The 20,959-nt window shown below is 53.4% G+C and overlaps 1 protein-coding gene across 1 annotated transcript; it reads left to right on the forward strand.

Moving 5' to 3' along the window:
- The first annotated feature begins 1,392 nt into the window (after positions 1-1,392).
- Positions 1,393-20,087, forward strand: PHYHIP (phytanoyl-CoA 2-hydroxylase interacting protein). Its single transcript, XM_067544481.1, has 5 exons — positions 1,393-1,789; positions 11,269-11,452; positions 13,533-13,707; positions 15,001-15,118; positions 15,596-20,087. Exons 2-5 carry the CDS (start codon positions 11,288-11,290, stop codon positions 16,128-16,130), a joined length of 993 nt encoding a protein of 330 aa, XP_067400582.1. The 5' UTR covers positions 1,393-1,789; positions 11,269-11,287; the 3' UTR covers positions 16,131-20,087.
- Positions 20,088-20,959: the final 872 nt, after the last annotated feature.

The raw sequence follows: 20,959 nt of genomic DNA on the forward strand, positions 1-20,959 counted from the left end.
CCCCCCCATTCTGCTCCCTGGCAATGAGCCTAGGGCTGAGGGAAGCTTGGACAGGTGAACTATCTTTTGGCAGCATTGCAAGTTCCGCCATGCTCTGGCTCTGACAGAGAGGACAGTGACAGAGAGAGATCATTACGGGCTCTGCCGGGCAGCTGTGGGAGCATCCCGACTGGCTGAGTGCCCTTGGATTGCTGACAGCTAGATGGATGATGTAATTACCAGCATATCGGTTACCTCTATTCAGCGTGCTACTGACCGGGTCCCAGCTGCAGCCCAGGGGATGCTGCTCTGCTGTGGGGTCAGGGAAGAGAACGGAGATATTTCCATTCAACCTGAAATCCCTTCACTTGACCATCTGTCTTTCCATGCAAGCCATTGGGAATTTGAAATTTTTCTGCCACGTGGGCAGGGAAAATCCAGCATCCACAGGGTCTCCCTCCTCCACTCCCCAAGATCTCTCTGCAAGTTTTATTGCACTCTCTGCACCGGGAGGAGCACTGGTTCAGCAGCCACGATTGTGAGGGGCCTTCCAGCTGAGGAACTCAAAAATGCTACATAAGACTGGCTGCCTACACAAGATGGCTCAGGCAAACACAACTTATGGAACTCAATACTGACGTCATGGTGAAACTGTAATCAAGAGGAGGGCAGTCTAGATAATCTGCTGGCCCCTTCTGACCTTAAACTATATGAATCAAACACCCCCTTCCCAGAACTGGGAACAGAAGCCAGGAATCCTGACGATTATCCCACTCTAGTCACTAGGTTAGTGCATCTGAAATGGGAGGTTGCAACCCCAAGGTGGAGCAGGGGTCATGAAGCATTGAAAATTTTACTACAATTAGAAAGCAAAGAAAAATCTTGCTTCTCCACTCCCCACACAAATATGTCCTGCCAACCTCTCGAGACACACACACAAATACATTCTATGGCTTATGTTGTTATCATCCATACATTTTTAATTCTTTTTTTATGTAAATGTAAGTGGATCATGAACATTTTTTATTTTGAATATGGGGTCGCCAGCCTGAGAAGGTTGAGAATCCAACCAAGTTAGCAATTTCCAGTTAATCAGTAAGCATCCAGGTGTGAATAGGGTCCGGGCTGGCGGTATAAATGCAACCATGGCTCCTAAAGCTGGTCAAATATATTGCAGCTGCAACTCCTGCCAAACCAGTGACTGAGTCTAGGCCATTCTTCCGAAGTTTCCGATAAGGATTCAGCGTTGCTTAGTGATCACCAGTCTCTCCCCATCTTCGGTAGCATGCTTGCAGCACTTGTCATGCTTCTGCACCCATCCCAAGGCTGCATTCCCCTCCCTGCCCTACAGCCTCCTGTTGTTGTGATCCCCACCCTCCACCCTGGGAAAAGCCTCTATAATTTCACATTGCTGTCCCTGCACAGCGGAGGCTGCAGCTTGGGGAAGCTAGGCAGGGAACGTGGTTGCTCATCACCTGATGCTTTGCAGCCTGAGACACGATTGGCCGAGAAGGACTGTATTTTTTTTCTCCTCAGTGCTGCTTTGATTTTTTTTTCCTCTTCTTTAGGGTGTCTGCTGTTTGCTAGCGTTTGCAAGAGTCTGGGCAGCAGCAAGCAGCAGCGGCAGCCCAGCCTGAGACAGGGAGCAGGCGGCTGCATGGGAAGCAGCAGCACCTAGCTGGAGAGACTGCTTTTGCAGCCAAATTTCCCTGAAACAGAAACCTCACCCCCATCTGTGTGTCTGACACACACTTAATACACAAGGCAGCCACGCTAACTTCTTAGCGTCAGAGATTCCCTGTGGAGACAGGTAAGGAGCTTTTACCTTGAACTATGGGATGGGGGGAGGGGTGTGGTTCTGAGCACCAGATCAGGAATCATGAACTCCTGAGTGCTGAACCCAGCTCTGACACTGACTCACTGTGTGGCCTTGGGCAAGTCACTTATGCCTCTGTTTCCTCATTTGTAAAATGGGACCAAGAAATTCCTCCCTCCCAGGGATTAATCAGTCAAGTCTAGTGAAGTGCATGGAGGAGGGGAAGTGCTAGGTAAGTGTTACTAGAGAGGATGGTGCTGGGGAACTCAAGCCTGCTTCAGAAGTCCTGACGCAGGAAAAGTCCCCTTATAATAAAACAGTACAGTAGGGGAAGGGAGGTTAAGCAGCCCAGGCATGGGCCCATCTGTCAATCTCTCCAAGCCCTGGAGACTTCACTGTACCCAGGCTTTGAGAAGGCAGCTGTACCTGTCAGGCTGCTTTTCATTGTCCCCAAGGAAACGACCTTCTCTTTTCCTCATGACGCAGCCCATCTGAGCGGGGAAGGTTGGAGAACTTTAACTAGGTTTCCATGAATAGGAGCTTATGTGCCATGCAGATCTGCCAGCCCGTGACAGCCTGTTAAAAAGGCTGCCACTGGCGACCAGATTGGTGGGTCTGTGTGGGTGTGCATAGATGTGTGTGTGTGTGGGCGGGGGGGGGGAAACATGTATGTGTTAATGGGTGTCTGTGAGTGAGTGGCTGTTTGCATGATGAATGTGCATATGGAGCATATGGGGGTGGCTGTGAATGGGGGTGTATGTACTATGTGTACATGGTTGCATGGTCTGTATGCAAGTATATGGGTGTAGGATAGTTATGTATGCATGTTGATGGATGTCTGTGTGTGAGTATGATTCATGCACGCGTGTTGTTTTCTCTGTGTTTGCATGTATGTATTTGTGTATGAATGCATGTGGGCATGTGTCTGTATGGGGATGTGTTGTACGTATATATGTTTAGAGGTGATTGTGAGCAGATGCGTATGTATTTGTGTGCACATGGCTGTGAATGGATGTGTTATGAGTGTATACATGGGTGTTCTTGTGAGTGTGTGCATGGCTGCATAATCTGTGTGTGCTTGTGCATGGGGGGGGTTGTGAATATGTGCAAGTGAACGGGTGTGTAAGTAGGCATACATATGTTTGTGTTGACTGAACTTGTGTGTATGCAGTTAGAAGTGTGTGTGTGGCTGTGTGCACTAATGTGAGCTGGTGTGTTCGTATCTGTAGTGGTGTGTGTGTGTGTATACTGTGTGAATGGGTGTGTATTTGTGGGTATGTATGTGGCTGTGCATATACGTATGTATAATATCTCTGTGCCTGTGGATGGGCGGTGGTGTGGATGTATGCATGCGTAGGTGGCTGTCATATGCATGTGCCTGCGTGTGAGTACGCTTGCATGTGGGTGCAGGGGTTGTGAGGGTGGTTGTAAGCCGCAGTCTCAACCTGCCTGCACTCATCTCTGGGGCTGGGTTTGCCTGATGGTAACATGCTGCCTTTGGTGACCTTGGTTCCCAACAGCTCAGGTTCTCTAGCTCCTTGCAGGCTCTGCTCCTGGAATTACTCTGACTGCTATAGCCCAGGGGATGCAGGGGACCGTTGCTTTCCTAAAGGCAGCCAGTAGAAACCCTAGGCCTCCCACCCAGCCAAGCTGTTAAACAGCTGGGAGCCCATCTCTCTCACCCTCCTGCTCCAGCCCCCTGATTTGACTCAGACAGGTGAAAATGGAGCCAGCTGTTCGGAGGGAGGACGGGGAGGGGGGCTGTAAGGAAACAGTGTGAGTGGCTGATGGAGGGAGAAGGGCTGGAGTTCAAAGGGGCAGAGATGCAGGGGAATAAGCCAAGGAGGTCAGCATTGTCCCCATCATGAGGAAGGGGTTTGGGACAAGCTGGATTTACGTCCCACAACCTTGGTCCCTTCTTTCGAAGTGGCATTCACATCAGAGGCAGGCTGCTAGGCTTGTTCTGCATCAGTCCCTGAGGAGACCAGCGCCCTCCCCACTCCTCCCACACACATTCTGCTCTTCCCTGGCTCCCTCCATGCCCTGCCTTGGATCTGGGCTGTAAGCGTGGGAGCTGTTTTCCTTGAGTGGTGGCCCAGACTCCTCAGTCCCCTTTAATCAAGTGGCTTCGAATGTACAAATCAGAGGTTGGAATGGAGCCCTCTTTGATTGCAGAGGGGGTGAAACGGGTGTGCACGATTACGTGAGTGTGTGCATGCACGTGTGCATCTCTGTTCACACCCCAGTCCAGCTCTTCCTTTGCCTGTGCATAGCGTGGGTATCTCTTTCCTCTGAGCATGTGTGAGCGTCTCTGCATGAGGGTGTCTCTGTCTCTGTATATTTCTTTCTGTGAACAGGCACGGGGAAGGTGTAACAGCTGCTTCTGTGCCTTCCTCTAGCCCTCTGTGCCTGCGTGTACACCTCACCCATGTGCCTGCCTCTCTTAATACATGTAATTGTGCATTGCTCCCTGAGTGTGCAGGGAGATAAAGTGATAGCTACACGTGTGCATATGTATGTGTCTCCATTTCTGTATGTGTCTGTATGTCTTTTTGTACATGCATATTGGCACCTCTCTTTTTGGCTGTGTACAAAGATAAGTTGATAGCTTAACATGTATGTGCTTCCATTTGCCCCGTTCCTGTGTGTGCATCTCTTTCTTGCTGTCTTGCTTTCTTTGTGTGTGCATCCCCATGCGGGTCTGCATACACAAAAGCAAAGCAATAGCTTCACATGTGTGTACCAGCATCTCCCTGGGTATGTGTTTTCTTCTCTGTTACTGGACATATATGTGTAGTGCTATTCACTTGTGCTTCCTTCGCACAAAAACGTGTGCATCTCTTTTTCTGTGACAGCTACACACACAGTTGTGTATTTTTCTGTGCATGGGTCTCGGTCACTGTTCATGCATATGCATCCCCATTTGTGTATGTGTCTCTTCCCCATACATGCCTGCATATCTTTTCCTATTAACAGAGAAAAGCAATTATTTGGACATGTGTATCTGTATATGTCTGTAGGTTCATATGTGTGCTTCGCCGTACATGTCTATACACCTCTGCATAGACAAAATAATAACTTTGCATGCATGTATGAAGTGGCTGTCTCTCTGTATGCCTTCACGTCTGAACACTGCCATGCATGTTCCCTCTTTTTGTTCACTTCTCTGTATCTGAGGATGTATCTTGTTGTCCCTTAGGAATATCTCCATTTGCACATGCACCTTTTTCTCTGTCCCACGCTCTGTGGATCGCCATACATGCCTTCACGCCTCTGCATGAGTGGGAGAGCTGCATGCACTTATGACTAACTTCGCATGTGCCCATGTGCATCAGACTAGCTGAACAGCCTGCGATGCATTCTTCAAACGCCACTTATTAAATGGAGCTAAAAATGGATTGAAACATCACGCTAATTGTTGCCTAAGACCCATCCAATCTGGCCTTCCAAACCCCCTCACTGAGCCCTGTTGTCAAGGTCTGCGTAATACAATCACATATAAACATTGCACCAAATTTGACCCCAGGGCTGCAGAGTAAACTTGTTTGGTGGCACCCAAGCATGATGAGACGTGTGTGCGCAAGGTGTGCGGGTGTGTATCTTTTCCCTTCCAAAACATAGCCTCTCTATATGCACCATGTCGGGGTTCCTCACTCGACCCGTGGCTTGTGCTGTGTTAATGCTGGGGAACCCAGGGATCACCCTGCTAAAGGGAATGTAGGACATGTCCTCTTATCAGACACACACAGCTGAAGAGCTCCGTGTCCCCAGCTGTGCACTCCACATGCTCCGTAGCAAGAGCCGCTTGTACATTCAATGCAGGTCAGGACCTGTACTAGAGACGCTGGCTGAGTGGCTTCCAATGGTGTGTGGCATTCCTTGGGACAGCCAGATCCCTGGGGAGTGCTTTCCAAAAGGAGAGCAGCAGGCACTTGCTCCTGACAGTATTTTGTGCTGTGCTAAGCCCCCCGCTCAGCACTGAGCTGTGTCTCCGAGTTAGCTGGACGCTGACAGCTTCCCTGCGTGGCGGCTGCAGAAGCACATTTCACTTCAGCTCACTCATCCAACCAGCCTCCAGCTCCTTCTCTCCATCTATTCTTGGGCTGTAAGAGCTCTGGGGCAGAGGCCTGGTCAGCTCTGAGTTTGGTAAGGTGCATTGGCCAAGCTCCACCCAGGCGCATCAGCAGCTTCTGTTCCCTGTCCCCACTACCTCCTCTCTTGTCCCATCCACCACCTCCTCTTTCTCTCCATCTGCTCCTGAATACCAGGCTCCAAGCCTCCCTCCCATTGTGTCTGGATTCCTGGCAGTGCTTTCCCCCACTAAGAACAGGTTGAGCAGGGAGCCTGAAGCAGCCACATTAAGGGGTCACTAATTTTTATCCCTCCTGCTGCCTTCACCTTTCCCTTATGACTGCCATTGCCTCCTCCCTCCATATACCAGAGGCAAGAACAGCCAGGCTGAGCAATATCTCTCCAATTTCTTCCTCCTGCATCCTCTGTCACCCTGAAAAAGATGGGGCCAAAGGGCTGAGCTTTTAGCATACCTGCTGCAGCTGCTTCGAAGCCAAATTCGACCACAATCTAAATAATGCTTAGTCCTGCCGTAAATGCAGGGGCCTGGACTAGATGACCTCTCAAGGTCCCTTCTAGTCCTATGATTCTATCCGGAAGTGCTGAACTTCCTCTCCTTGGACCGTATCAAGCTGCAGAGAGATAAGCCTCTCCCAGCAGGAGGAAAATGGCATCAGAGTGTGACTGGAACTGTGAATCCGTACAGAGTTCTCGGTGGACAGCAGTGGCTATTAAGCCTACCGACCACCACAACTTCCTCCCCTTCACTTGCCAGCAGCCTCAGCAGAGAGGCCAAAGGGACTGCGGCATGGCGGCTGGACTCCCCTCTGGCCCTAGAGAGAGTCTTTGGCCATCGGACCTGAAGACTCTGGGCCTTGCTCTCCGCCAGTGCTGCCAGCCCGGCATAGTTCACCAGGGCTAAATTCACTCAAGAGAAAGGGAGAAAAGAGTGAATAGAGCAAAGAAAAATACTGGTATTGTGCAGGGGTGGTGAGTGGATGGAGCCGTGCTGGAGCTGAGCAGGGCTGAGAGGGTGCTGATGAATTGTTTCCTGGAGCCTTGCATCCGGCCTTCGGCCTCGATCACAATACACATCGCTGTTCATTAAACTGGCCAGGTTTGGACTGCAGTGGGTTTAAAGAACCATGTTAATAGCCCTTCCAGATCCCCAGGGATCGGTCTGTGAGAAAACAGCACAGCTGAGACCGGCAGCAGCCGCTGGCTATTTATCAGCAAGTGCTTCACACTGATTGGGCTCCCATCCCCATGGGGCTGTGGCTTTCAGAGCTTTCTGCCCATACCAGGGTGGTTGGCAGGAGAATGCAGCCCGCAGAGATTTAGGGTTGGGGATTATCTCCCACTCAGTCACTACCAGCACCGTGTCCACAAGAGACTCAGGCTGCTTCTCCGGTCCCCTGATTGCTCCCGCCCATGTGCATGATGGTTTTGTAGTCATGCAGACACATCCTGGGGCTACTCACCAGGTTATTATTGTAAGGTTGCTCACAAGGGCGGTGTGTGTCGATTGGTTGTTATTGTAGGGTTGCTCATGAACTGTGCGCACCGATTGGTTAATATTGTAGCGTTGCTCCTGTGCTGTGCACTCTGGCTGGTTGTTACTGCTAGGTTTTTCACCAGTGCTCTGCACCTTAGTTGGTTTTTTATTGCAGGATTGCCTACAAATTCTGTGCATATTGGTTGGTTGTTATTGTCTAGTTGCTTTGCTCACCAGTTGGTTATTATTGTGGGGCTGCTCATATGTGCTAAGTTGATGCCTGGATTCATCTTCTCTTTCCCCCCACCCTATTAAAAAGAGTTTGGGGCCCTTTGGCTTTGTTGCATGCAGAGAAGCAAACAAAAGAGGCCCCACACAGGTCTTTGTTAACCATGGCACTGACCCTCTAAAAGGTGCATCACCCAGGTAACAGCGGTGACCCTATTTACGAAGAATTTCTTTCTCCCCTCAGCTAGTGCCCTCCCTATGGTCGGATAGACTGCATCATTACAGGGTTAAATTCTGATGTGCTGAATTCTGAGAAATCGCAACAAAACGGGAAGGTGTGGGCTGTGCATCGGGCAGCTATAAATAAAAGCACCTGCTTCCCAAACACAAAGGAGCCATCACGGTGGGGAGGGGGAGAAAAGAAAGACAATTAGGAAAATTTGACATGAAACACACTGTGATCTTGCTGCAGGAACCTGGGCCCATGTGAGAGAGCAGGGGGTGGGAGGAGGGAAACGATGGAGCGGGGGAAGAGAAAAGAGACATTTGCAAATCTGTCCTTCTAAAGGCCACGTAGGATCCGTGGGGGAGCAGAAGCTGATCTTGCTAACAGAAGGAAACACCAAGGGATCTTTAATGACCACCGCAGCTTAGAGCTTGATTTTTACCTTTCATCTGAAAGCAGCTTTTCAATACTGACTCTAAGCGCCCCGTGTTGAATTGCCAGCACCGCTCTGTTCGCTCAGCAGCTCTCCCATCCGAACACTGACCAGGCCCAAACTTACTTAGCAGGGAAGGGCTCAGCCCCAGGCACTAAGAGCAAAGGCAAGGTGAACAAGGATCTTTAACAGCTAGTGATTCACCCAGTGCCCCTCCTCAGGTGAGCAGACCTGTTCTCCCCAGATAAGTGCCCCACCCTTTGAATCTGATTGCTCAGTTGTTTCCAAAGAAGCCAGAGCAATGTGAAGTGGATGTAAAACTCACCAGGGCCAATTCAGCCTGCTCCCAGGTATGCCCAGCCTGCTCAGCCAATAATACCTAACTAGGAGCCCTCCTCTGTCCCGTTTCATCTGAGCATCAATCTCAAAGCACTTGATAAACGTCAATGAATGGAATCTCCCTGTCCCCATGAAACAGTGCAGTAGCCCTTATCTCCACTGTACAGATGGGGAAACTGAGGCAGAGAGTGGGAGGGGGAAGCAACTTATCCATGATCAAACAACAAATTGGTGTCAGGGATAGAATCCAGACTAAACCCCAGAGGCCTGTCAGTGTTGGCTGGGCCTTGGTACAACGGCAGCTTTCCCTGTAGCACAAAGAGCTGGTGCGGGAGAACATTTACATGTAATTATACATTTCCCCAAGTCCTCTGTTGTTGTTTCTCTTCTGCCCTCCCACTCTCCCATCCCACGGTGAGCAAACAGCGCTGTCCCTTTAAAGAGAAACACCCAGATTACAAGGATTGCTTCTTGGCAGGGCGCCTGCTGCTCCGCCCAGGGAGCGCTGCAGGGGAAGAGCTCCCATCCCTCCCCAAGTCACATCTCTCCCTCCCCCTGGGCCAAGCTGGTGTAAGTGAACTCGCTCCTGATTTACACCTCCCTGTGTGAGTTTAGATTCTCATGCCTGGTGCATCATCTATGAAGGCCATAGACTTGGGTACCCTGCAAATGAAAGAGGCGTGGAAGAAATGATGTTGTGAAACCACTCCAGCTGGCCACACGTCAGCCCAGGGCTCAGCGTGCTGTGCAGATGTTGGGTGCTGGGCTTTTCTAAAAACGGGGCTCCCAGGATCACCGCGGGGGTGAAAGCTCCCAAAGCTGCCGATCAGCTGCCATCAGGAGCGAGTGATACATAGCAGAACTCACGTCATTAACAGGCCTCGTGTTGGGCTCATACTCAGAGAGAATCTGCCTATATTACCAATTGACCGGGTGCCCTTTTGCACACATGGCACACACACACGTTGTGTGAACACACACATTACGTCTGTGTCACGTGTACCCATGGGTCTGCCCACTGCACATCCATGCAACAGATGCTGTGGTCACGTGAATCCATGGCATCTGCTCACACACCGCATAGACTTGGTATGCGCATATTATAAACATACCATATACACAACACACACACTACCTGTGCACCACACAATCCCTTACTGTACAGTATCTGCACCCTGTGCACACCCATTCTTTGCACCCTGTACACACAGCAGATGCTGTTCACTTTCCTTTGCCTGATCCATGCCCAAAGCCCCGCATACATGTGCAATAAACTCCCACTTCCATTGAAACTGCAGCATATGGTCACCTGACATTGCACCCTGCCCTCCAGGCAATGAGAGCAATCCAGCTGCTTTAAGCACAGTGGAAAGCAGCACCTGAAATGACAAAGGGGAAGTTGAAACTGGGGGTTCCGCAGACAGCACACTGAGCCCCCTCTTGGCAGTCTTACACCTTCTCTAGCACCTGACATGCACAGCCCTCAGCCCCAGTGTTCTCCCTGCCTGCGATTCCTCTCGCCTTTAAAAAAAACCAACCCTCAAATCCCTCCTCTTTTCTTGCCTGTTGGCCTGGAGCCCCTTCCCTCCCCAGCACCATCTGCACGGAATCTGTCCCGCTCAAAGCTTGCACTATACTTGCTGGCACTGACACCTGCAAGGTGCCGGCTGCTCTGTTAAGCCTCCGTGTGGGCTGACACCCGCTCTTCAGCTGGCGCCATGGATTCAGATGGAATTAATTAGGGCTCTGATGAGAGGGCCACGTACTCAGGAGGAGAAAGAAAGAGAGAGAGAGAGAGGATGACAGAAGCTGGGGAATTGCTGCCTGAGTTACAGCTCTTTGGGCAGGGTTATTCTCTGCGTTGTCATTATTTGTAGTCTGGTAGCGCCAACTGAGACCGGGGCCCATGGTGCTGGGACCTGCACAAGGCATAGAGTCCGAGACGGTCCCTGCCACAAAGAGCTCACAACCTAGATAGAGGAGGCACACCAAGGAAGCATCAGTGCCCCCCTTCTACAGCAAGAGAATTGAGGCGCAGAGCGGGGAGGGGTCAGTTTTTCCCGTCCACGGCTAGGGCCACCTTTTCCGAAGTGCTCAGCAGGGGGACGTGCCAGCCATCTGGCGCCCATCAGGGGTGCCCACAGCACAGCCCTTTTGGAAATCTGACAGTAAGAGAGATATGTAAACCACGCAGGGAGTCCTGGGAGGGAATCCAGATCCCCCGAGCCCTGGGCCAGTGCATTAACCACAAGGTCAGCTTTCCTCTGCCACTGGGCTGTGTTCAGCCATTCCCAGGTTGGCTTTCTAGTCCGTTTCCTGCTCTTTCAGTTAGGGCTAGTATTTTCGCTCATCCTCGGAAGAGCTGCGGCCACAGGAGCTGCGCGTGCATCTGGATAGCTGTGTAAACATACCCTTCCAAGGAGTCCTTTCGCTCCTGTGCTGGGAGAGGGGTTGCCCCAGAGCACCCCCCAATTCTCACGGCTGGCGTGGGGAGCTGCAATGGAGTCCCATGCTGGGGCGGGGGGGTTCTGCCCGGGGGCTTGGTGCTAAACCTATTCTGGTCAAGGGAAGTCATTCCGTTGTCTCTAATGGGCTCGGGATCTGGTCATGAGACCAACTGATTTTATGGACTCTACCCCTTGGCTCCCCACCTCCACAATGACCCCCTCACTGTGCCATAGGAGCCAGGCGGGTTGGATCATGGAGCTGCTCTCCACCCCCCGCAGCATCGAGATCAACAACATCACCTGTGACTCCTTCCGGATCTCCTGGGCCATGGAGGGGGGAGACCTGGAGAGAGTCACCCACTACTTCATCGACCTCAACAAGAAGGAGAACAAGAACTCCAACAAATTCAAGCACAGGGTGAGTGGGGCGGAGGGGAGGGGACGTGGGCAGTGACTGGATGCTCATGGCTAGCCCAGGCCAACGAGCATCCTCCTTCGAGTACTCAGCCCAGCCTTGAGTCAGTCCCCGTGTAGCCCACTGGCTGTCATTGCTTCCTAGCGGCACAGCTGCATTTCTAAACCACAGAAGCCTCCAAATGGGGTCCCTTTGCCGGCAGCCTCAGTGGAGAACCCAATGGGTGCATGCCCTATGGAGCATGGAAGGGGTCCCTTCAGGGTGCGGCCTGGGATCATTGGTGGGGGCAACACGGATGACGCTGTGCCGGGTGCATCTGTGGGTGACATGAAGAGTCAGGTTCAAATCCAGGTCACACTCATGGCAAAATCCTTCACTGGGAGGAGGATTTGGATCTCAGCCCCTCGGACACTCAGCCTGCTAGCATTACCAGCCTGAGATGCCTGAGCCAGGCTTTAATGGAGCAAGAACGGCCTTTCCTCACCCAGCTCTGCTGTGACGTTCAAAGGTTATGCCTGGGTGTGAGGCCTGCTCCTGTGAACCAGGGAGAGGACGGGTGATGAAGCAGCTGCATGCTCCAAATCAATATGGAGAGGTGTGCTAAACGCACCCTCAAAAACATCACCAGAGGAGACAGGCAGTGAATTACTCACTCTTCCTTCTCTCTCTGGAACAGAGTTGCTAATTCAGGACCCTTTTAGCAGGATGGTTACCACGGTGATGCTATTTAATGTTAAACATTATTTTTTTCCCCGTTCCCAATAATAAGCTTCTTTTTCCCCCATGTCTCCTGACTTTTCAGCATTTGCTGTTGCCACAGAAACGGCACTGCATTGCACTGATGTTTTTGTGGCCTATCGACACGGCAATTTATTCCTTAAAACAAAGGTTTTCAGGACACCTCAGAGCTTATTTGGCTGTTTCCAGGACCCCATGAGATTTCTTTGCCCATCTTACGTGGAAGAGGAGTTGGGCACAACTCTTGTGGCGTGGGAGGTATATTGGAGCCTTAAGGGTGAACACACAGAAGGCGCCATCTCAGATGTTGCTTGAACAGAAAAATTACTATTCCATAGGACTGACTCCTATATTAATAGATACTACAGCATTCTGCAGTAACAAGTACTACAGTATTCTGCAGCATTGAATACCATGGTTGTAAATACTACAGTATCCATGGCCATCTATGGAATGGCAATAAATACTACAGTATTCTGCAATAATGAATGCCATGGTAATCATTACAATAATGGTCTGCAATAACAAATACTACAGTATTCCACTGCAGTGAATATCAGTCAATAAATACTACAGTATTTTGCAGTAACAAATACAACAGTAAACACCCTGGTCAAAAATTATTTTGCAGTAACAAGTACTAGAATATTCCACAGAGATTAATACCATGCGAATGAATGTTACAGTACTCTGCAGTAACAAATACTACAGTATTCCACTTCAGTAGATAGTATGGCAACAAATACCAAGTAACAGATACTCTGCCATGTACTACAGTAATGAATGCTATGGTGATGCTGGAATGCAGTGGTATTCTGTTATAGTGAATCCGGCCGTATCCTCTGTCAGTCTATGCTATATCAGAGCAACGAATCAGGAGTGACAGTTGTTTTACAGTAGTGGACACTGCAGCAATACACCAATAGATTTCCACACTAGTAGCTCATGCAGCTTACTGTACCGCAGCTTGTGGAGCCATGGCTTCTGTCCCTGTAAGAAACTAGGGTGGTTTTTAAGAAGAGTTTTCCCAAAGTCTCCATGACCTGCCTCTCTGTTCATCCCGGGCCGGCATGCGCTCCTGACGGGCATGCACGTCCTGTCTAGGGGAGCTGCTGCGTAAGGCCTTTGCAGACAGGCTGCTGGAGGCTCTGTCCAGATCAGCCTCTTGCGATGCTCAGTGGGTATTCCTGGCTGGGCGCTGAACGTCCCGTGCTGCCGGGGCCCGGGTCTCACGCTGCTCCAGGGAGGAGGCTCTGGGGTTGAGGGGGAGCACTAGCCACACTGCATCACTCCCAAGCACGGTATGTTTTTTTGCATCTGTGCCATGGCTCTTGGCCTCGGACAGGATGTCCCTACCAAGCTGGTGGCCAAGGCGGTCCCGCTGCCCATGACTGTGAGGGGCCACTGGTTCCTGAGCCCCCGGACAGAGTACAGCGTGGCCGTGCAGACGGCGGTGAAGCAGAGTGATGGGGAGTACCTGGTGTCCGGCTGGAGCGAGACCGTGGAGTTCTGCACGGGAGGTGAGTGTGCGCCGATGAGTCAGCCATAGCTGGGAGAGGAACCTCAGCCTCCTGGACCGTGCCCAGCGGTCTCAGACTGTGCTGAGTCCCTGCAGCCCCCATCCTGGGACAGGAATCTCCAGCCTGCTGCACTGCCGAGGGGGATCAGTTCTCAGAGCTGGGTTCACTGTGGACCCGTGTTGGATCTGCCCGGGGGGAAAAACTTTGCTGGCCTACGCTGTTTAGGCAAGGTCTGGGGAGTTCACGCTGCTTGTGCGAGCCCGGGGTGGGAGTGTCATGCTGCTTGAATCTTAAACGAGAACCGAGCTGTCCATGGGGTGCCCCCTTGGGCTCCAGACTCTCTGTGAAGCCATTTGTCTTAGCCAGCGACTGCTGCATGTCGGGCCGGCTGCCAGGTGTGTGGGAGGCTGGCACAGACCAGCTGCCATCTGTACGCTGCCTACAAATATATTTCCTTTCTCCTGCATGAGATAGGGTGGGAGCGGCAGGGATCATTGCTGCTCTGCTCTGTGCCAGGTTACAGCCTTTCCACTGATCCCCCCCACCTCCAGAGTGACAATCAGCAGAGGAGGGCTTTGTATGAACCCCTTCCCCTCCAAATTGGCAGGGAGCTCCCTGTTCCCCACTGATCCCCTGTCCTCTCAGTGCCGTGGGACAAGGGTGCTGCTAACTGGGGGCATCTCGTGCAAAGACCTCCCCCTTCCCGTCACGGGGCAGGAACCGATGGCAGGCTGTGCATGTTCTGGCGCAGGTGTGGACGGAAAAGGGCCAGAATAGGGGGATGGGTGCAGAGCAGCCCAGCGCTAAAGGCAGATAAAAGCAAGAGCAGGTGGGGGCTGCTGACTCTGAGGCAGAACAGAGGCTGCCGGGACGGAGGCGGGTGAGAGCTAGCAGAACCCCAATCCGTCTTGTGGAGCAACCGCGGAAGAGTGGGAGGCTTAGGGTGTGGGGGCCAGTCGCACCCTGAGGGGGAAGCAGGCTGCTGTCAGCTGGGGAAGCGGTGGGAACTGCTTGCAAAGGCAGGGAGGGAATAAAGGAAGGGGGCGCTGGCTGCAGCTATAGGAGGGAGGCAGAAAGATGGGAATGGGGAGCTGGCTGGTTGCCACGGCTGCAGCAGGGAAGCCAGCTAGCTGTGGGGGTGGGGCAGGGATGCGGGGGGGGGGGGCAAGGCTGGGGGGCACTGGGCTGTCAGGAAGATGGCTGGCTGGCTGTGGGGGGGAGCCCCGGCTGGTTGCAGTGGGGCGGGATGGGTAGGAGGGGAGCTGGCTATGAATGTCTCCCTCTGCCTTGCAGACTATGCTAAGGAGCACCTGGCCCAGCTTCAGGAGAAGGCTGAGCTCATCGCGGGCAGGATGCTCAGATTCTCTGTCTTCTATAGGAACCAGCATAAGGAATATTTCCAGCATGTCAGGTAACCCGCTCCCCAGCCCCGTTCCCCTGGTAGGGCCAGCACACACACCCAGCCTAGCAAATACAGGGGAGCTGGGGGAAGAAGCGCAGTCACCCCGAGATGTTTTCCTGGCCTGCTGTTGGAGCCGAGAATGAGAAGGCACAAAGAGCACAGAGCTGGGACTGCACAGCTGGTCTCCCCTCTGGTCCTGTCCCATCTGCACTAGCTCTAAAGTAAAACTGGTTTCAAACCCCCTCTGGGAATAGAACCCAGGAATCCTGGCTCCTTGGCCCCCCCTGCTCTAACCACTAGTGCACAAACCCCAGCCTGGGTTAGAACCACCCCAGCAAACAGTCTCTGAGCCCTGATTTCAGTGGGGGAAGTGCTGGGGGACCTCTGAGGAGCAACTAGTCTCTAGCATGGCAAACGGAGCACAAGAGCCATAAGCCCTCGGCTGGGCTGACGGTCTGTGGCTCTCTCTCCCTCCCTCCCTCCCAGGATGCACTGTGGGAACATGATGAAGCCATACCTGAAGGACAACAGCGGGAGCCACGGCTCACCCACCAGCGGCATGCTGCATGGGATCTTCTTCAGCTGCAACACCGAGTTCAACACCGGCCAGCCCCCCCAGGACTCGCCCTATGGCCGCTACCGCTTCCAGGTCCCCGCCCAGCGCCTCTTCAGCCCCAGCACCAACCTCTACTTCGCGGACTTGTACTGCATGTACACCGCCTACCACTACGTCATCCTGGTGCTGGCCCCCAAGGGCTCCCCGGGAGACCACTTCTGCCAGGAGCGCCTGCCCCAGCTGGACATTTCCTGCAACAAGTTCCTGACCTGCTGCATGGAGGATGGGGAGCTGGTCTATCGCCACGCCCAGGACATCATCCTGGAGGTCATCTACACCGAGCCCGTCGACCTCAGCCTGGGCGTGCTGGGAGAGATCAGCGGCCACCAGCTCATGAGCCTCTCCACGGCGGACGCCAAAAAGGACCCCAGCTGCAAGACGTGCAACATCAGCGTGGGGCGCTAGTGACTGGAGGGGGAGATGGAGGGGATGCGTGTGTGGGGAGGCATGCAGGAGGCAGGGCTGTACTAACCTGAGGCTCTCTGCAATGACGGGGCAGGGGTGGAAACGGGGACCTGGATAGGAGTCGTGGCTGGTGTGAATCTGGGCTCTGGATTTCCTTTTTATTTCCTTTCTCTCTCTGTGGATGCCTTGGTGTCCAGTGTAAATATGGACTTTCCAGGAGCCCTGCCCTCATGAGAGAGGACCTCAGGTGCTGCTCAGATGGGATTGGGGCCTTCATTGACTCCTGCAGATGAGCCACTATCAGTGTGAGAAGGGAAACACCTGAGCTGGCCGCTCACCTGGTTCCTGCCGAGGCAGAACGCTCCGCCCCCTTCAGCACGAACCCCAGTGGGGAGCGTGAGCTCCATTCCCCCTCCCAACCAAACCAGCCATGGCCATTTTCAAGTTGGAAAGAACAGGCGTTTTGAGTTACTTTGACGATGTTGTCATCAGGGGAACCTGGAGCTCTTCCAGCCCTGATTGGAGCATCCTTCTCCTGACGTCTGCCCTTTCACCCCTTCCTCATCCTGTCAATTCAATGAGCCTCTCTCTCTCCCTTTGCTAAGTGCCCAGTCAATGTCGACCCTGCCCTGGTGGGCTAGATCCTTGCCTGTCACCAGATTCCCCACTGGAGATCCCCGAAGGGCATGTCCCCCTGCAGCTGGGAGCAAATCTCCCAGCCCAGGTAGGCATTAGTGAGGCTTGGGAGCTGAGCAGGCGCTGAACCCCCTGGCTCCGGGGTGCATCCTAGCTCAGACGCCTAAGTGTGAAAATGGAGCCCGCTGTTTTTATCTGGTTGGGACTCTCTGCTGTTGGGGGCTTGGCGGGCCCGCAAAGAGCATGCCACTCCCGCACCCCCAGCACCCTTGATCCAGGCTCTGGCACAGCCCCAAGAGGCCATGGAGCTTCTTGCTTCACAGCTTTTATTTACCAGGTTAAGCATGTGGGAGGGGTGAGCAGCCCCGCTGCAGGTGGCGACAGGCCCCATGGCGCGCCAGGGGTGTGTTCGGATTCCTGTGGGCGGCAGCAGCGTGAATGTACCCAGGCTGCTCCCCCCAGCTCAGGTGGAACCTAGCCCTGCCCAGCAGGTCCCCTCCCGCCCCGGCTGGGCGGGGAGAGGAATGCAGTCTGTCTGCTTCTGGCACCGTGGCCTCCCCTCCGCCGTGTCCTGGAGCGACCTGCCAGCTTCTGGGCCGAGGAGAGATTTCCACCTCCCTGCCTTTTGTCCCCCTTGCCCACTCCCATCTCCACGCACAGCACGCCCCTTGGTCCCCCCACATGCACCATGGAACCAGGGTGAGTGGAGCTCTGGGTCGCCTCGCTGCTCCCACGTCCCGCTGGCATGATGGGCTTGCCGTGCTGTGGCTGCTGACGCGTCGCCCCAAGAGAAGTCTTGAGGGCTGAGGTTTTTCTCCAGGCGATGGGGGGAGATAAACTTGGCTAGATCCCAAGGCATTCACAGCAGAGCCCCACCCTGTCTTCAACCTTCCCTGCCTCTCACTCCAGCCAGCCTCGCAGAACTTCCTGCAGCTCCTGCCCCAGGCCCGCCCTGCTCTCCCCACCCACCCCTTCCTCCAAAGGCTGGGCCTCTCCCCCTCCTCTTTATAGATAGTGCTGGTCTTTCTGTGCTCTGTGAAAACTTTAGCTTTCCAGGGGAGTCTGCCAGCAACCAGTCCACCTGAATGCGTGGTGAGGTGCCCTTTGGCCTTCTAGCCATGCCTGCGAGCAGCCCTTGGCCCTGGGATGGGGCAAGATGAGGGGGCATCTCCTAACTTGGAAGAGAGATGCCAAGTCTACTCTTTCACCACATCCTGCTGCAGGTTGGGGCCAGGCCGTGGAAGATAGCGGCAAGAGGGACATTCTGCATGGAGAGGTTGTTTAGCATCTGGAAATCAGATAAGACCCACACAGGAGGTTGTGGGCATCCAAAGCAGCAGATCCAAGCATATGAACTAAAGACTTTGGTACCAACAGCTGGAAGATGCTCAGCATCCCAGGAGTCTGTTTGCCACCCTTTTCACCAGCAGGGGGTTGGAACCTAGGACCTTCCGATCTAAAAGCCGGAGCTGCTGCTGCTGCTGCATGAGTTAAAGGACCAAGTCGCGCTGCTAGAAGTAGCAGCAGGTTCACAAATCTTTCATGTAGACCAGCTACTAGCCGGAGATAAATATCCCAGAGGCGCCTGGCGAGCAGTCATGTGATATGCCCACAGATATCCTTGGGGAACTAAGAGCTAGCATATCCTCTGTGATAGATGGGTGGTGTGTCATGGCTGCCCAGAGAAATGGAGCAGTCATTAAATCCTCTCAAAGGAAGAGGGAAATTTCAAGCGCTGGCGACTGCTCCAGGAAGGGAGGCCCTGCTCTTGCGAGTGCAGTAGTGTTTTCATTCTTAGTGGCGTTTGGGATGCTTGAGCATCCAGCGGTGCCGTGCAGCCAGCTGTACAGTGTTTGCCATGTGCCGTAGCGGTATTGTCCTGTCAGTGCAGCAGCCATGGAGTGGTAGGGCCACCTTGGCTTTTTCTACACTAGCTTTTGATTTTCCCTCGTACTGCAAGATCCAGACCTGCCAACTGACCCCCCACACCCCGCAATCCAGTGGGATGTGGCGGGTGCAGAAGCTGCACATGCCTCCAGGCAGCATCTGGGGATATCCTGGCTGTTCTCTGGCCTGTGCGCCGATGCTCGAAGACCCAGAGGTCCCAAAGGCTGCTTGCATTCCAGAAAGTGGCTCCCAGCAGTCATTCTGATAGATCACTCCAGCAAAGGCCACGGAATTTGCAGCACCGCATGACCGCTGCTTATGTTTCATGGCTCACTGCAGCGTGGGAGTGGTGGTAATATACCAGAAGTGGGCGCAAGCAGGCCACGGTAGGTGTGACAGTCAGCGTTGCTGGGGGGCAGACAGAGGAGGGTGGTGGTGATTAAGGCTGTGTCTACAGTGCGCTGAAAGACCCACAGCATGGCTTTGGCTGGCCTGGGTCAGCTGCCGCAGGCTTGCGGGGCTCAGGCCATGGAGCTATAAGATTGCAGAGAGGACAGACATTCGGACTCACCCAGGCTCATGACGGGGTTGGGGAGGGGAGAGGAGGGGAGGGGGTCTCAGAGACTAGGCTCCAGCCCAACCCAGAACAGCTACACTGCAATTTTTAGCCCTACAAGCTAAGCCGCCGTCAGATGAGCTGGGTGTTGAGACCCAGTGCCATGAGGTTTGTTTTTTTTAATCACAGAGCAGACATACTCTCAGGGTGTTAGTGGTGACAAGCGGCCTGCCCTAGCACCAGGTGGATGTGGGAGGCGGTGAGTGACAGTTTCTCAAGAGCCAGGAGGAGGTGGTGTCCCTCACAGCTGAGTGAGCTCATTGAGTCCGTGAGCCAAATCCAGAAGTGATGTGTAAGGGAGCTGTAAGTTGCCCAATGGCCAGTGGATGAGAGAGTCAGGAGTCAAGGCTGGTGTAACACACACTCTGGGGCACTAGCCTGAATTTTGACTCTGTCTCGACTGACGTAGGCTCCCCTGTGAGACCTGAAGGGGAGGCAACCCCGCCGGGAGAGTCAGAATCTCTTTGATGCTCTGGCTGGGAGCATGCCCACAAGAGGGGAGCGGAGCTGTGCTTGGGAGTTGCATGCCGTCCCTTTAAAGATAGACGCAGGCTAGGTTTCCTTTTCCACAGCACCAAGGAGGGAGCCAGAAGGGGCCGCATCTGCTCTGAGGGACTCTGCCCCCCCCTTGCACTCTATGCCCCCCCCCCCGTGGCTGAGAACCGCAGCATGGCGCTTGTGCGGCTGTGTCCACACCATCCCTGGCCTGGTGTGGTGCTTTGCCAGTTCATGTGTACGATGCACGCTGTAAAGAAAACCCCATACAAACCTGTGCTGTGCTGACGGTGTGTATCAATAAACGAACAACCTGTGTGCAACCGAGCCTGCTGCTTCCATTGGTGTGTCGGGTGGGGGCGGGAGGGGCTGATGCACTGGGGAGGTGAAAATCTCAAGGAGAGAGCTTTTATATAGAGGTTGCCTGTGGCCGTGGGAAACTCCAGGGGTGGAGTGGCTGATCTGTTGCTGAGGCTCTCCCAATTGCACGGAGCTGAAATGTCTTCTAAAGTCAAAAGGGAAGAAAAGTTTAAAAACTGACCAGGTTGCAATGGCAAATATTGTGTCCACGCCCTGTTAATTAACTCTGTCACCGAACCGGCTGTCTGGCCTCAAAGTAGCATCTAGTTCAGTAACCTGTGGGCTTATGGCTGTTGCCTTCCCCTCGGGAGGCTTCCCTGTACAGCTGGTCACAGTGCTCCAGCATGCTCTCTTGAGGCAGCTAACATGCCTTCCCTCTTTCCTTTGGGGTTCTCTGAAGTGAAGGTCTGCCTGAGCAGACTCATGCTGGGCTTGCAGATTGGCTTCTCCCACCTGCACCTGCTGGTGCCTCAAAACATGGGGATCAGTACAGGAGCCTGGATGAGTAGGCAGCCCTGGAACACACCAGCTAGAGTAAGAAGGAATGGACCGTGGCTGGCACCCACCACCATTGCAAGGGGATGGATGGATGGATGGATGGAGTCTTGAGGGGACATGAATGATTTTGTGAGCCAGAGTAAAAGCAACCCCTGTACGACACGAACAGGGCCATGTTAGAGTGACTTTGCTCTGGCTTTAGGGGGGCTGACATTAGGGGGCTATGACACAGCCAGAATATCCTGCAGGATGAACTTAGAACTAGGAATTCTACGCTGCTTTCAAGAATTGCTACACTGTTCCATAGTAACTGACACTGCAGTATTCCATAGAAAGA

Source organism: Emydura macquarii, unplaced genomic scaffold (assembly GCF_026122565.2).
Source record: "Emydura macquarii macquarii isolate MOO-44397 ecotype Brisbane River unplaced genomic scaffold, CSIRO-AGI_Emac_v2 contig_170, whole genome shotgun sequence".
Taxonomy (NCBI): Eukaryota; Metazoa; Chordata; order Testudines; family Chelidae; genus Emydura; species Emydura macquarii.